Below are 16497 nucleotides of genomic sequence, written 5' to 3'. Positions count from 1 at the left end.
AATCAACAATGCCCCAATGATTGGCTAATTGAATAGCAATGAATTCACCAGGGCAATAATCAATGTAAGATAGTGCATAGGCATCGACAACCATAATCTTGACATAAACGAGAATGGTACTCAACGAAGCCACATTACAATGAATGATTTCAACATTCTTGGTCTCTAAAAGACCAAAGAAAATCGCACGCTTAACTGGGAGAGAGGCAATCTCTCAACCAGTTGACAAATTTATACATGGAAAAGAACATCCTGTCAAACAAAAAAAAAACTAAGAGAATCAAAGGAAAATTAAACATAGTAAGATCGCCAAAGTGTTGGCAGATAGCCAACGTGTACCATTATTCATGATAACACATTACAAACAAAGAACATAAATGAATAATAGCACAAAAAAGGTATTCAAAAGATTGAGGCCTTAGGGGTGCCGATTTTGGGTGTATTTAGTATATACACTTCATGGAAGCCATGTGCTATGACTTGTGGACTGATTTAGGACATTACATACAGATTTGAGCCTATAATACTCGAGTATGTTCTCTTGAACCAAAATCATTTTAATAATCACAATAAGTGAGTATGAAAAGAGAAGTATATAAGAAAAGTCTAAGACCTAATCACAATTAACTAATAATCACTAATCATTTTGATAACCACTTTCTTGCTCAAGAAAGCTTTCATGGGGTGACCTTCTCACTTATGAGATGGAGCATGTGTGTTCTCCATGCTATGAGTACAACCCTTCTTTCTTGCAATTGTGAGTAGGATGGTTCAAAAGGAGAGTTTTTGCCCACCATTTAAACCTCATTTTGTAGTGGTGTTCTTTTTTGTGAAGTGCATTGTTTGATGTCCTTCTGGGTTTGCTGGTTAAAAATTGGATTGTAATTTTTTAGGACTAATTCTAGCTTGCTTTAACTTGCAATCACTCGCTAGGAATGCATCATAACATATTATCTTTCCTATTGATGGTTTTTGTTGTGCACATGTGAAAAAGTGAATATTTCCTTTGTGTACCCACTTTTTCCCTTTGTGGATAGCGTTTATGATTCTTTGGGACATCGATGGTTATTTGGGACACTACTACTTTTCTCCATAGCCTCCACATACCAAGGGTTGGACTACTTGATGCTACAAACTTCAAAGAGGATCCTTTCATGCTATAGCGAAAAATATAGCACAATTTTCTCTCTCTCTCACAAGGCCTGGGTTTCGAGTTTCAACTTTGATATTAGGAAAAAACAGTGCCTTCATGTCCACACATGTTTTCGTGGTAGAATTCATCTTCAAATTCCATGCATTATTCCTCATGTTACTATCGAGCGTGCACACACTTTACACACTTTTTCCTCAGATGGAGATGCTATTGGGAACGCCGCGAAAGGTGAGGCCTTCACCAGAGGAAGGAGCAAGGAGTGTGTAAGGGAGGAGCACGGGGCCTGCCCGGTTGTGAAGGGTGGCGACGGAGGCGTTGCGTTGTTCTACGTGGGTCTCGACCTCGTTAAGTGCTTGACGGAAGCTCTCAAGAGCAGTAAGGGCGCGGGAGTCGGAGGTCCACTGCGGATCGTTGCGCTGGCCCAGGTATTCCTCCTCGCCCATGTGCTGTGCTAGCACCTCCACTGTTGCCATCACCAACGTGGTCTGCCCTTGCGACGACACCATCTTCAAGAAGAATTTCTCTGGATCTTTCAGCATATCGATGTACTCGGTCGTCCCTTCCTCCGGAATCAAGCGCTTGCACATTGTTGGACTGTTAGGCATGAACCCGGAGTATGCATACTGCCCAAAGTTCACTGCAGCATGGTGCCCGGATGTGACCCAAATCAGTGTGGTCACCGCCTCCACCAACTCCTCCACCTTCTTCATTTCCGGCCACCAATCTGCCCCGGCATGGTCGCCATGTCCCTTCTCCTTGATCTCCTTCCACCAACTCTGCAATTCCTCGTCTTCTTGCAATGCTTCGTCGTTTTTGTAGTAGATCCCCACGTAGTCCTTCACCCATTGCTTGATGGCCCCCCACAGCTCCAGCCCATCTGCTGCGAATGGGTAGTCATCAAAGATGAGCTTCACTCCCTGCTTCGCGCTTGGGTCTTCCTCCGCCATACCCCTGCATACATATGTTAACTCCCTAAATCAGTCATTGCTCTACAACATCAGTACATAGCTACCATACATGCAAAAATGCTCTTCACAGGACTCTCAACAATCCACATCACATAACCCTAGTTTATACCATAGCAATAAAAAAACAATATTTATTTATTGACATTTATTAATCTTTTTATTAGATCTTTTTGAAGACACTTGAAGAATTTTACCTTTTCACTAGATCTTTTGGAAGAGCTTGCTCATCGAATCGCCAGCTCTTGTACATGACTGATGAAATCTCCATGGAGTACTTTCCAGGAGTGAAAGACAGCTCTATGATGCCTCCCGCCTTGATGAGGGACGTTCTGGCCAAGGAGTTGATGTTCATGGTATCCTTGAAGTGGGGGGAGAGCAAGACGTACAAAGGATGCATGGTGCTGAGGTGACGATGGGAGGCAATGATGAAGGGCTCAACACATGCATGGGTTCTTAACCTGCACACAGGGTCTTATTAGTAAGCATGGTTTTACTTAATCATCCTGGTCTGATTAGTAAGCATAGTTTGAGAGAGTACCAGTGGCTAACGAGCTGGTGGATGCCGCCGTCTAGTACAGTGACGTGCGTTTTGGCTAGTCTCCACTCCCAATCCGGGAGGCCGGGCGGCGGTGGTGTGAACACCCTGCTCGCACCTTTCTCGCCTTTCTTCTTAGGAGGAAGGCTGAGCTCGATGGCAACGGGCACAAGGACGCCCGCCTTGGTCAAGTAGAAAATGGTCCGAGAAGCGTATACTTTGCCATTTTCCTCGTTAATTTTGTTAACGTAGGGCATTATTGCATCGTGGTAGTCGAGCACGTAGAGCCGCTTGTTTTTTATGGCCTGTCCCCCCCCCAAAAAAAAATATTCATCAACATCTAATTTGAAAATTATTATATATTTGCCTTTCAAAAAGAAAAAGGGGTATTATATTATATATTTGCCTTTCGATTTAGTACCTCTTCCGCCGTGAAACCTTCCAAGTAGCGCTCAATGTGCTGGGCCGTGATAGACGATGTGGCCGGCCCATACTCCTCTGGATCTAATTTGCTAACCATGGGAAATTCCTAAAACAGGATGGAGAATTCCATTAAGAAAATTGCAAAGTGTAATCCCAGACTTTAAAATATAAAAAAATCCCAGACTTCTGAGAGGGCTTACAACATATACATATTAACGTGGATGCCACACATAATATGGTAGTAGACCAAGGGAGAAAAAGTTATATGTTGTTCATCCATTAAAAATTTCATCTAACTGATACTAAGAGTGATCAGTGCTCCCTTATAGTGAATCTGCACGTACTTGGAGTCGCTGAATACAAAGGGGGTTGGCTCCAGCAAGCCTCTGACGTCCAAACTCTTGATCTGATCCCCAAGATTCTTTATTTGCTGCCAAAAGGGAACGCCTTGCCTTATGAGATCAATAAGACACAGTGGGTCAAGGACATTGAGCGCAAATGATAAAAGTCGACTGCTTGCAAGCATGTTTAGATACATTATAATCAATAAAACTCTGAGCCATTAGCTATCACAACTCTTCATGACCTTATAGATTTACCTCGTACAACGCCAGGAGGTGGAAAGCTGATGACTGTTCCATCTCTAGGGTTTTGGAAGACGGGGGAATTAGTCTCCACTGATCGGAGGTCTCCTACATACAGATCATGTATCTCATCCAGCAAGTTGAAGGGCTTGTTCTCAGTAAGGAGGTTCTCCAGCACAGGCAGAAGGTCATGGCCAAAGCACCTCATGCTCGCGGCGAGAAACAGCTCTTTTTTCAAAGGACTAAACAACTCGTCTCGGGGCAGGTAAGCAGCATCGAAGAATGCGGGCTCCTCGGACGCCGGATCTAATAATTCGAAGAAACAAGTGCACAAAATTGGTTGCATGATTAGAGAAATAAACCACTTTAATCAATCACTTAATTGTTGAGAAAATTACACTGGCCACTGCCTGATCCACCACCTTCCAGCAAATTTTCATTTTATTTTTAAACAAATTATTCAAAAGTGCTACCTCCTTACCAGCCTTAGTGTGTTGACGCCCTGTTCTACACCTTCTCGGATATGGAAAATCCGCAGAAGCTCCAAGCACAGTTCTGGCATGATCTTTGCCCTTGTCCGGATTCCCCAAGTCGTTATACACATCATAGTCGTATATTCTCTCTCCTGACTTCCTCTTGCCTGTTCCGTCGCCCCTCAACGACACCAGATCCTCTTCCCTCAGCTTCACCAGCGCAGCAGGCGTAGCTTTTGGTAGGAAAGCCTGCGCATAATTAGCAAGTATATTAGCAGTAGTGGTGCTCTGCTAACACAATTAAGCTCAAATTATTATGCCACCTTAAGGTTTCAATTATGTTCGTCCCCTGACCTGGTTAGTGAAAAACACTCGGGGCTTGCCAGAGTTGTGCTGCTTAGACTCTACAATCCAGGAGTGGCAAGGGAAATGGATGGCCGTGGCATCGGGCATCTCCAGAGTTACAGATTTTAAGAAGAACTCGTTCTCATGCTGGCTGTCGACAAGGATTGCACCGGGCTTACCAAAATCCTTAGGAACCTGGAATTTAACCGTGATCAAGGAGTCCTTCCCTTTGTCCGTGGAACCCGCAGCATTGAATTTAAGGTCTGCTTCGGGACTAATCTTAGCCTCTTTGGTTTCTGCAGTAAAACACGTCGACATACAGAGGATTATTATAAGTCATGAGCTGATGCATGAGCACTCAGATTTTGCATTAGAGGGCTACTTCTATGCTGACAACAACCAGCTTGCAAGAGCAGCTAGCAAATTAGGCTAGCTTGTTAAGGAGCCGGCCGATCCCTTAAGAATTAAGCTTTGAGCAGGATTAACTTAAGGTTCTGTCCACAAGGGGGGTGAAGAAAGCTGACGATGTTAGAAGTGCTTACACTCTTCTATAATAAAGGTTGCTGTTCATTTTTCAACTTGGACGGGACATCAAGTCTGTTAGCTCTAAGGTGGAAGACGTTAACATAATTTCCATGATAAGGTTAGAACTGTAGTGCTGATAGTTTCATGTCCAGAAGGGGGGAGTAGTAATTAAGACTTGCCTGGGTCGATGTCTAGGCTGACAAGATACATTTTTACTTTCTTGCCCAGGAGCTCATTCAGAGTGTGGGAGGCAACGTCGAAGGCGCCCTCCTTGAGGATCTGCACGGTTGCGATCAAATCCGTGAGCTGCTGGGAGCTACTTTGGAGCTTCTCACTGGTGAAAGAAGGAAAGGCCTTGCAACGGACGACCATAGGAGGATTAGCTGCGCCGGATCTCATCTGCAAAGTGGTGGAGGCGCTCCTCCGGCGGAGGCAGTCTAAAGCTCGGCCTGGGGCGGCGGCGGCGCCACCACATTGGGGCTTTGCAAGACGAGGCCCAATTAGGCTAGCGGGAGGCGCCGCTAAGAAGATCGAGGCGGCCATTGGAGTGGTGTTGGGTGAAGCAGCGCGCAGGCAGAGTTGATCTGCAGAACCTAACATTGTTAAGAGCGTCGCTCGAGCAAGCTAGTCGGAGCTGGTACTAGTACTAAAAGTTGGGGCTTGCAGAGACGAAGAGCTTCTGTGAGTTTTATACACAAAAGCTACCTGGTCCGTGTAAAAACGGTCCGAGCCACTGTCATGCAATTGACCCCGTCCTGATCCACACACGGCCCAGTTTCCAATGGTGGGGTGGCCCCTCATTTGACACGTGAAAATAAACTGCCCTTTTTTTAAAGTATATTCCATATTTTTTAAATTTTGTGCTCAAATTTTAGAGTATTTATTTTTGAAGCCTGAAAAGAGGGCCCGCCCCTTCCCCATAAAAACAATTGTTTTTCTCATACGTTTTACTTTACACTTATTATTATTATTTTTTAACAAGCACTCCTCACTTCTTTGATCGTCGTGTGAATTTTTAATTATCTAATCCTCCTCCCTTATGACGAAGAATGCTCTAAATAATAATTGAGTTTTGGTCTTATTGCTTGGGAACGGTTTCTCTCCCCCCACGTGATGATAAAATAAGACACTTCTTCAATTAACAATTTTCTATACGAATGGCTCAATGGTTATTGCTCCTAAAAGCTTATTCAAAGAGGTGGGGACTTGAGTCTTAGATATAAAAATCATCAAATAGTGATTGGTAAGGTAAAGGGTGCTACAGGCAAACACCAAAATAAGTCCAAACACTCCCTCACACATGTATGGCTAGGAGGATCAAGGCAAACACCAAAATAAGTCCAAACACTCCCTCACACATGTATGGCTAGGAGGATCAGCAATGGTAAGGGGGTTGCCCCCAAGTGTACATCTCCTAGCTCTACAATTGCTTTTGGTATTGCCCCATTCTTTTTTTTGGGGGGGGGGGAATATATGTTATATTATATAAGGGCTATTACATCATGACCATCCTTTCATCTCTCAAAAGTTACTCATATATATGTGATGATTTCAAAACCAGACAGCTTGCACAGTATTTAATTTCATTTGGCCATTTACAAATTTTATCCCACATCCTATCTTCAAAGATAAAAGAACATTCATCCCATCTAATATGAATCCCGACTGCTCGCTGGCCTGCAAAAATTGGCTTAGTTAAAAACCCTTTTGGAGTCTGTTCCTCCATGTACTCTTTCCTCAATATCAATCCTCCTCCTTCATGAAGGAGAATCAAATTATTGCTCTAAATAGTAATTGAGTTTTGGTCTTATTGCTTGGGAACGATTTTTGCCACCCCCTTCCCTTTTTCAATCAACAATTTTCTATACGAATGGCTCAATGGATTATTGCGCCTCAAAGCTTATTCAAAGAGGTGGGGACTTGAGTCCTAGATATAAAATCATCAAATAGTGATTGTAAGGTAAAGGGTGCTACAGTCAAACACCTAAATAAGTCCAAACACTCCCTCACACATGTACGGCTAGGAGGATCAGCAATGGTAAGGGCGTTGCTCCCGAGTGTACACCTCCTAGCTCTACAATTGCTTTTGGTATTGCCCCATTCTTTTTTTGGGGGGAATATATATTATATTAAATAAGGGCTATTACATCATGACCATCCTTTTCTCTCAAAAGTTACCCATATATATGTGTTGATTTCAAAACTAGAGAGACTGCACAATATTCAATTTCATTAAGCCATTTACATATTTTATCCCACATCCTATCTTCAAAGATAAAAGAACATTCATCCCATCTATATATGAATCCCAACTGCTTGCTGGTCCCTGCAGAATTGGCTTAGTTAAAAACCCTTTTGGAGTCTGCTCCTCCATGTACTCATTTCTCAATATCAATCCTCCTCCCTTGTGAAGGAGAATCAAATTATTGCTCTAAATAGTAATTGACTTTTGGTCTTATTGCTTGGGAACGGTTTCTGCTCCCCCCCCCCCCCTTGATGATAAAATAAGACTATTTTTCAATCAATAATTTTCTATACGAATGGCTAAATGGATTATTGTGCCTCAAAGCTTATTCAAAGAGGTGGGGACTTGAGTCTCAGATATAAAAATCATCAAAAAATTATTGTACGGTAAAGGGTGCTATAGTCAAACACCAAAATAAGTCCAAACACTCCCTCACACATGTATGGCTCTAGGAGGATGAAGAATGGTAAGGGGGTTGTCCCGAGTGCACATCGCCTAGCTCTACAATCGCTTTTGGTATTGCCCCATTCTTTTTCTTGGGGAAAGATATATTATATTATATAAGGGCTATTACATCATGATCATACTTTCATCTCTCAAAAGTTACCCATATACATCTATGGTTTTAAAACCAAACAAACTGTATAGTATTCGGTTTCATTCAACCATTTACATATTTTATCCCACATCCTATCTTCACAAAAAGAGATCGGGTGAAAAATGTGAATCTAAGCATGGTAAGGTAGGTTTTATAACAAGCTTATACTCTACTATGGTATGCATAATTGCACTCTCCAGTGTATTTATTATTGTAATGAGAAGAATGCCAAGTGAGAAGGGTAAGGGGAATACATGTGTTAGCACAAAGAAGGGTATAAGGGTAAGGGGAAGGGATGCCAAGAAGAAAGGGCATGTGTTAGCACAAACAAGGGTACAAGGGATGTGAAAGGGTTGATACCTAGAGCCTATGTGAATGGATGCTAGTTATGTGGTGTGTGAATGCAGCATGGCATGACATTCCTAATTTGTACGTACTTTTAGAGAGAATTCCAAGGCAAGGAATACTCAAGGGAATGCAAAGAAAACAGTTGCATGGCAATTCAACCAAAGGTGGATGGTGGATTTTTTTGGGAAGTAAAACAAGGTTCGGATAGACGTAGATTTTCAGCTTTACTAGAACAGATTTGTTGATCTATCTCTTGTTGAAAATATCCCTCATCCCATAGACTTAGATTTTCAGTTTTACTAGAATGGATCAACAACAAACTTAGATTTTTAGCTTTACTAGAATGGATTCATTGATCTATCTCTTATTGAAAATATCCCTCATCCCATTGATAATGGTTGGGGCCAAATAATTCAATTGGAGTGGCAGAAAATGGCTCCATAAAGTTCTACAAAAGTGGCAAAAGAAATGGCAACGATGCTACTAGATGACATAGTTTCAACATTCCCCATGCATAGAGCTTTATAGAATCATTGGGGGGGATGACCAATGACGTGGAATAGACCAACTGCTTGTGTTTTTCTCATTAATGGTCGAAACACTTTTAGAACTCCATAGGGAACCTAATCGGGACCTTCTTGTCTCCTAGATGGGTGTAAGTCAATCATTTATCTTGATGTTGTCATCCTTGCTCTTTCCTTGCTGTAGAGATGGGCACAGACATGGTGACTCTCCCTTATCACACTAGCCACAAGCTCCAGCCATTGCTCAAGCCATTTAAGATGCATTTCAAGGCTCAAAGGTAGGTGTAGATGAGAAGGAAGGAAGGGAAGGAGGTTTGCAAGATTGGTTTGATTGCATCATCCTAGAGTCATCTCTAGAACCCTATGTATGGCATCCACGATGAAGAACATCAAAGCTAGTTTTTGAGTAACTAGAATATTTCCACTCGACCTGAATGCCTTGAATATGTCATGTGGACCTTCAGAGCACATAATGATGACAATGAGGTTGCGAAGCCATAGTGCATCCCAGTCATGAAGCAGAACTTGGGCTCATGCCTACAATAGAGGAGGATGGGGGGGGGGACCATAATAATAGTCCAAAAAACGTTGAAATGGGTTCTTAGACCCATAAGAGTTCAAAAAACATTGAAATGGGTTCTTAGCTTCCATCCATGCTTCCTTCTTCATGGCCTCAATGTGGTGAAGAGGAAGGGGTTGAAGAGGATGGACTAGATCTCTTTGTGGGGAGGAAGGGCCCCATTATTTCTTAGACCCTTCAGAGGATGGGATGAAGGAAACATTAGATGAAGAGGAGGCTCTCAAACAAACACAAGTGTAATTATAGACTTGCCTCCTCCTCCATATGTACATAGCAAACAAATATTAATAAGCTATAACACATACATCCTTGTGTCTAAATAAAATAGTTATTAATTATAATATTATATAAATAACTATCAACATAGGTATAACATATTATCTGATATACACTAGATTATCAAGTTAGTACATGCTATTAATGGTTTTATCAACAAGTAACTCTCAAACAAACACGAGTCTGATGTTCATTATAGACTTGCCTAAAACATATTTCCTTGTGTATAAAGTGGAGCTGGTGGATTGGTCACTAATAATTATCAATTTTATGCCTAATAGCTTAAGTCACACACACACACACACACACACACACACACACACACACACACACACACACACACACACACACACACACACACAGAGTAGGCTCCTATCACACATTTAAATTTGATTTTTATATTGATAAGGCTATGCAAACAAAAAATTCAATTTACTAAAAAGAAAAGTAACACACGTGCTCATTAAAAAATTAATTATATTATTAATATTACTAGAGAGAGAGAGAGAGAGAGAGAGAGAGACAGAGAGACAGAGAGTTAGTTTTGCAAAGAGACAAAAAAGAGACCTTTAAAAATTGAGGATTGTATTTTGATTATTTCTGTTAGTGCATTTTAATCATCAAAACTCATCAAATTAAGGAGTTGCACTTAGGGCCTTTGCAAACTAGTATTAAAGCCAAGTTTTGTATCAAAAAGGAAAAGAATCCAAAGACTCATACTTCGACCTTGCTTGCCCAAATGCATTACCGAGGAGTCTCGCATATCCATGTTTTCGATTTCTAGGTGGAAAAACACTTCTGGAGCCTTCAAATGTGTAAAGCCACTCATCTTGATAGTTTTAAAAAGAGGGTTTTTTTAATTGCTGATGCAAACTATTTGGATTAAACTCTAAACTAATCAGCTTGTCCCTATCATCAAAGAAACATCCACATTTATCTATAAGGAACAAGATAACATTTCAATTCTACCCAAAAAGTAGGCCCTCACCAATATGCAAATGTAGAGCTTTAGCACCATGTAGTCATGGGCTTTTCTATAGCTTAGTTAATGGAGTTATAAGCAAAGTAAGTGCTTACAAAAAGCAAAGTCTTGCATTCCCACGAATATATGTTATCGCCATTGTGAGATGAAAGTGAAAGAAAAAATGATTGTACCTATTTGGGCACAATTAGGAATGCTTGACCAAGTTGCATTGTGATGAAAGTGAAACAAAAAATGATTGTACCTATTCTGGCACAATTAGGAATGCTTGACCAAGTTGCATTGAATGCACTCATTGGGAGAACCTATGGGCTTACTCCTACACACACCATTGGTGGGGCTAGTGGTGGCCAGGCCACCAGTTGGAGATGGCGAGAATCCGAAATAGCTCAGTGGTGGCTTGGGTTCGGGGCCACAAGTGGGGAATTATGTGCAGATTCCCCAGTGCTTGAGCATCTCCTATTTTGCCCAGTTGCCCATGTGCCTCAAGCCAACTTGTCAAAGTTTACCCAACCAATTATTGCAAACCTTTTAGACTGAATTGCACATTAGGGTTTGGATATGAGATTAGGTTAACTCTTCTCGAACTTTAGACAAAACACAATGTTCAAGTTGAAAGTTAATTTAAAAATAAACCTATACAAAAGGTTCAGAAGAGGCACCCCAAGACTCGAGTGGCCATAGGGTGGTGCAACACCTAATAGTAGTTCCAATGGAGTCATGTGGCACCCATGGTGGATAAGAGACAAGGACCACAGGTTCAAAGGACTATGGAGAACATAAAGAATCTCGTTATGAATAATATTATTGACAATGATGCCAGACTGTCCTCGAAGTAATAAAAATACAGCACGATTTTCTTGCCTGCTTGGCTTGTAATGAAAAGTCTGATCGTACCTCCTCCGACCGACCAATTATTTATTGATGGAAAATCGGTGGGGTGGGGCGCAAGCTAATGTTTGCAAGTTTTTCTGTACGAGCGGGTCGGTGTGCATCTGCCATTTCCATTTGCTCATTGTGATTAGTGAGCGCATGCAAAAAAGAAAAAAGAAAAAAGAGATTCTCTAGATAAAGTCTCCATTCACACCCCACCTGGATTTAATACTTGGAACACATTCAAAAAATGCAAGTGCCTAAATAGACCAGGACTTTTTTCTTTTGCAAACATGAAAAGGGAAAAGAAAATGAACAAGAAAATATGTAGAAAATGGCTCAGGCAGCACGAGAGCCCCAATGTCCAGTCAAACTAATCGCTTGCGCAAATCCTCACTACAAAAATACACTCAATCAGAGTTTTTGATTGATGGGAAGAAAAATAGAATTATAAGTGTGATGTAGATTATGTACCATGTTGTAAAGAAAGATAAGTCACTAGAGGCTTTTGAAGATGAATGCTTATTTCACATGTATATGCAAACTCCCCATATGCCCCTTACTAATGAATACTCTTCTTATATAAATCCTACAGATGGTAAACAATTTCTTGAAGCCGCATATAGTTTATATTGGGAGAGATTAAAGGAAGAAATCAATGCAAGTCCTGTGTACTCAATTTTATTGGATGAGAGTTCGCATAGGAAATATGAGAAACATTTGATTCTTTATATTTCCTTTTTAACAAATGGCAGGAAAGGAAAATGTGCAACAAAATTTGTGAAACTCATAGGTGCAGAAGATGGCAAAGCAGATACATTATTTATTACATAGTATGTAACTAACCACTTCAAAAAATGGTGGGGTTTGCCTCTCGGATGGTGCATCCACCATGGTGCGTGTAGAAGGTCTTGTTACAAAGCTTAGAGTGGAGGTTGGACATCTTAAATTGGTGTCCATTGTGTTGCCCATAGGGAAGCACTTGCAATTAAAGACGTGATTATTTTGTCGAATTTAAATGTGTGGATTAATTTTCCAGTAAAGTCAGTGAATGGTTAGGGGATTCATGTTTGAGAAGAGAGAAGTGTTGAGAAAGCTAATGGATGCGTTCTTGACAAGGCAATATGAAGTTTTAAAAATTTGTGAAACTCATAGGTGCAGAAGATGGCAAAGCAGATACATTATTTATTACATAGTATGTAACTAACCACTTCAAAAAATGGTGGGGTTTGCCTCTCGGATGGTGCATCCACCATGGTGCGTGTAGAAGAAGGTCTTGTTACAAAGCTTAGAGTGGAGGTTGGACATCTTAAATTGGTGTCCATTGTGTTGCCCATAGGGAAGCACTTGCAATTAAAGACGTGATTATTTTGTCGAATTTAAATGTGTGGATTAATTTTCCAGTAAAGTCAGTGAATGGTTAGGGGATTCATGTTTGAGAAGAGAGAAGTGTTGAGAAAGCTAATGGATGCGTTCTTGACAAGGCAATATGAAGTTTTAAAAATTCATGGTATTCGATGGCTATCAAGAGGCAAACTCATGAGAAGGTAGTTTCTTTTTTTGCTTCAATAGCTTTCATTTGAATAATTTATATAGATTCTGGGTTTTTTACTAACTTGACTATTGTTATATATAGGTTGGTGAAAATAATGCTAGCTTTGCTTACTATATTTGGAAGAACAAGTACCCCATCATGTATAAGAAAGCTGTTATCTTCCAATTGCAATTCATTATTCACTTATTGGCAAACATATTAAAAGAGGAGAACTTACTAAGTATGAAATTTCAAGAAGATAATGTGGACATAACAACTATAGGAAGAGATGTATATTCCCTAACAAGTCTATTGAGAGACAGATATTGGCAAACATATTAAAAGAGGAGAACTTACTAAGTATGAAATTTCAAGAAGATAATGTGGACATAACAACTATAGGAAGAGATGTATATTCCCTAACAAGTCTATTGAGAGACAGATATTGTGATGAGAAAAAGTTTGGCTCAAACTCAGAGTTTTTGTGTTCTCGGCATTCAACTATTAAACATGGAATTCTTGCATACAAAGATAAAGAAGGAAGAACACACTATCATGCTCTTTAGTATGCATCTCTTCTTACAAGTGGGACAGGAGGTGGTGAAAATGATACAATAAGCCTTTGTTGAAAGGCTTATACATAACTTAGAGATGCGGTATTATGACTTTGCTTGTTCAATGCTACAATTTAAATATTCCCACTAGAAAACTATAATAGAGATGAAGATATTCGTTCAACAACAAGCAATGAGCTATGGGAACTTCTTCAGGAATAGATGTTGATTGCGAGGTTTTGGCATCGAACTTCATAGGTGAGGATGGGGTTGAAGGAGTAGATGCTCTAAATAGAGTTGGTCATTAACACAGATGGTAGGTCATTATGTAGAGGGGCTTTTGTGGAAGAGACCTATATACTTTTACGTTTAGCATCATATAAATCCATTAAAGCTGGATCTTCTTCCTTGCAGTATAATATTGACAACTTTTTGTCATTGACCATCATGATGATTCTATTGCTAGCAAAGCACAGTGGTGCTTGGGTAGCAATAGTCCGTTTATGCCCCAAGATTAAATCTGCTTCCAACACATACTCAGCCACAAAAAAATTGCAAGTGAGGGGGTTAGTTTCAATATACATTTCAATATACATTGTATGTTCAAGAAGGTACCCCAAACATGGCATGTTCAAGTCTTGTGTGAAGGGAATTCTTTCAGGATGTGCTTCAGGATGTGCCGTGAGTGTTGGTTGACCTAACAAATCCCATAGCTCAAGGGTCATGAGATTGTATTCTCGGGTTGGTGGATAAAGCTGTGCTTGAGCTATGGTGATTTTATTTGCAATTTCCAATCCAACCAGAATCCTAGGGATCTTTTTAGTAAGATATGTTGGAAGTTCCAGCTCCTCCAAGGTCTCTTTCTTCCATAATAGCAATTGTACATTGCCTGCAGGAGTGTTCAAGGTGACAATGTACATGGATTCATCTATTGAATACAACGATTCACCTATCCAAGTTTCACCAAGGACGACATCATACTCAAGGGAATCTAGGGTAACATGGAATGTACATTCCATATCTCCACCGATAGTTTGAGTAGTGTAGCTAAAGTAACCTGGAACTTCAATGTTTTGTCCATTGGCTCTTTTGCAAGACTATTTCTTGTAGGGATGAGTTTAGGTTGTCCCATTGACACCCAAGTGTCTATTGTCTCATGATGTTATGACTAGCTCGAGGGCTAATCAATGCGCGTTTGTGCTTAACATTGTTGCCTGTAGTAGGGAAATCTAACCATACCATGATAGAATCTTCCAAAGAAACCATGGATGTTTCAGTTTTTATTCAGCTTCAGATCCTATTTCTGTTATATATTCCCATTCACTTTCATCCTCCATTTGGCTCTCAACTTTTTCAAGAGTACCCAATGCACACACTGGAACACTCCTCCGTTTGGCTCTCAGCTTTTTCAAAAGTACCCAATGAATACACTGGCATACTTGGCCCTCTGACAATTCTTAATGAGATATGTTTGGAAACTTGTGAATCCTTCGTGATTGAAGCTTCCTGAGTGTGCATGTGAACACTGAGTGGGAGCACCAAAATCCTGTGTCCACCATGTCTTCGAACGTGACATGCATGTAAGCTGGAAGACAACTTAGACGATGGTAATAGAGCATCATGCCCCGGTAAGATGGCCCTTGATTCATGTCGAACTTTAGTTGCTCAGCTTCATAGCCATTATAGGGCTCTTTAGGTTGATCAATCAGGACCACTAGCAATTTCAAAAATCTAACACTTTCTACGACTGCTGGGTCTGGAATACGTCGCCATGCTTGTATCCATGTAAACATTTGTTTCCTTTGCTTCCGTATGTCTGGAAATGTTGTTGGTATGAAGATTGGAAAGTTGTAGCAGACATGGGACTCACGCCGTTTGGCCTCCTGAAACTCCAATGGAGTCCATCTTCTCTTAATTGGCATGTATAATGGGTCAACCCACTGTGTTGGTGGCGCGCACATATAGACTTGGCTATGCTCTGGAATTGTTAAGTACTCTTTCTGCTAGTCTGGCTATATTCCAAAATCCTCTAGTTTGGGTTGCGCCTCATCTGTGAACAATGGTGGCATAGCCGCCTCTTGTGTGTGTACAGGGTGAGCCTTCCTCCACCTGTGGAAGCAGTTAGCTAATCATGAAGGTGACGATCTTGATTTCCAGCAGGTCAGCTAATTGGGGATTGGCCAATTTTGTGTGCTTTGCCACATTTTCCCATAATGTTCCCTCTCCATCCAAGGGAAGTAATTCTTCTAAATCAGGGCGAGGTGCTCGTAGAGGGTATGGCACATAGTGCTGCTTTGTTGGTGCGACCTCCTCGGAGTAGGCTTCTAGCATAATCTGTCGAGTTGGCTCAAATGGAGTTACTTGCATGAGCACCTTGAACATCAACTTGGGCTTTAAGAGAGGATTGCTAGTGTGAATGAAGCCCTCGTATTCTGCACTAGACAATGATTCCAAAATTGTGTCCTTAGTGAAGGCTTCAATATTGTCATGGGGAATAGGATAGCGTACCTCTTGAGGGTGTAGTTGGGGAGACGGGTGAGGTGCTAGTATCTCCTTAGGGGGCGAGAGGGTTAGTGGGAAAATCTATCTGCCTGAGGAGTGAAAGTAGAGAATATGCAGTCGGCCTGAGATGTGTTAGTAGGTGGTGTATAAGGATAGGGGTTAAGGAGCTTACTAGTGACATTAGAATAGACGGGGTAAGTGGAATTTGAAGATGAAGACGAGGTTTCTTCTTGACCATGACCTGTGCTAGGGGGTGGGCATTAGGAAATTTTTGAGCTCATTTTGGGGCCCTGGCTGAGAATGTAGCCTTAGGTAGAAGGAGTATGGAGGAGTTGATTGTCCACAAAAACGCAAACACAAAGTGTGTAGCAAAGTAGAATTTTCAGCCGGTAGAAAGGTGTAGAAAAGAGGATGAATATGTACCTCAAAACACCATGAAGAGGGCTGAAGTTGATGATGAAAACGCAGCCAAGAA

General features: G+C 41.0%; 1 protein-coding gene across 1 annotated transcript; it reads right to left on the bottom strand.

Annotated features, from left to right (window-relative positions):
* Positions 1-1207: 1207 nt before the first annotated feature.
* Positions 1208-5691, bottom strand: LOC147610204 (linoleate 9S-lipoxygenase-like). The gene is made up of 9 exons (XM_086786646.1): positions 5186-5691; positions 4491-4777; positions 4145-4385; positions 3679-3969; positions 3424-3509; positions 3078-3185; positions 2660-2961; positions 2316-2579; positions 1208-2104 (listed from the first exon to the last, which is right to left on the bottom strand). Exons 1-9 carry the CDS (start codon positions 5604-5606, stop codon positions 1348-1350), a joined length of 2757 nt encoding a protein of 918 aa, XP_086642772.1. The 5' UTR covers positions 5607-5691; the 3' UTR covers positions 1208-1347.
* Between the last annotated feature and the right edge of the window lie 10806 nt (positions 5692-16497).

Source organism: Cibotium barometz, chromosome 49 (genome assembly GCF_041138505.1).
Source record: "Cibotium barometz isolate CiBa-2024 chromosome 49, ASM4113850v1, whole genome shotgun sequence".
Taxonomy (NCBI): Eukaryota; Viridiplantae; Streptophyta; class Polypodiopsida; order Cyatheales; family Cibotiaceae; genus Cibotium; species Cibotium barometz.
Note: the sequence above shows the minus strand (reverse complement) of the source record. Positions and strands in the feature narration are given on the sequence as shown.

Excerpts from the sequence above, each read along its gene's own strand:
- LOC147610204 (XM_086786646.1), bottom strand. The coding sequence starts at position 5,606 with ATGTTAGGTTCTGCAGATCAACTCTGCCTGCGCGCTGCTTCACCCAAC. Across the intron at positions 4,778-5,185 it reads CAGCCTAGACATCGACCCAG|AAACCAAAGAGGCTAAGATT; the intron begins GCAAGTCTTAAT and ends GTTTTACTGCAG. Across the intron at positions 4,386-4,490 it reads GAGTGTTTTTCACTAACCAG|GCTTTCCTACCAAAAGCTAC; the intron begins GTCAGGGGACGA and ends AATTATGCGCAG.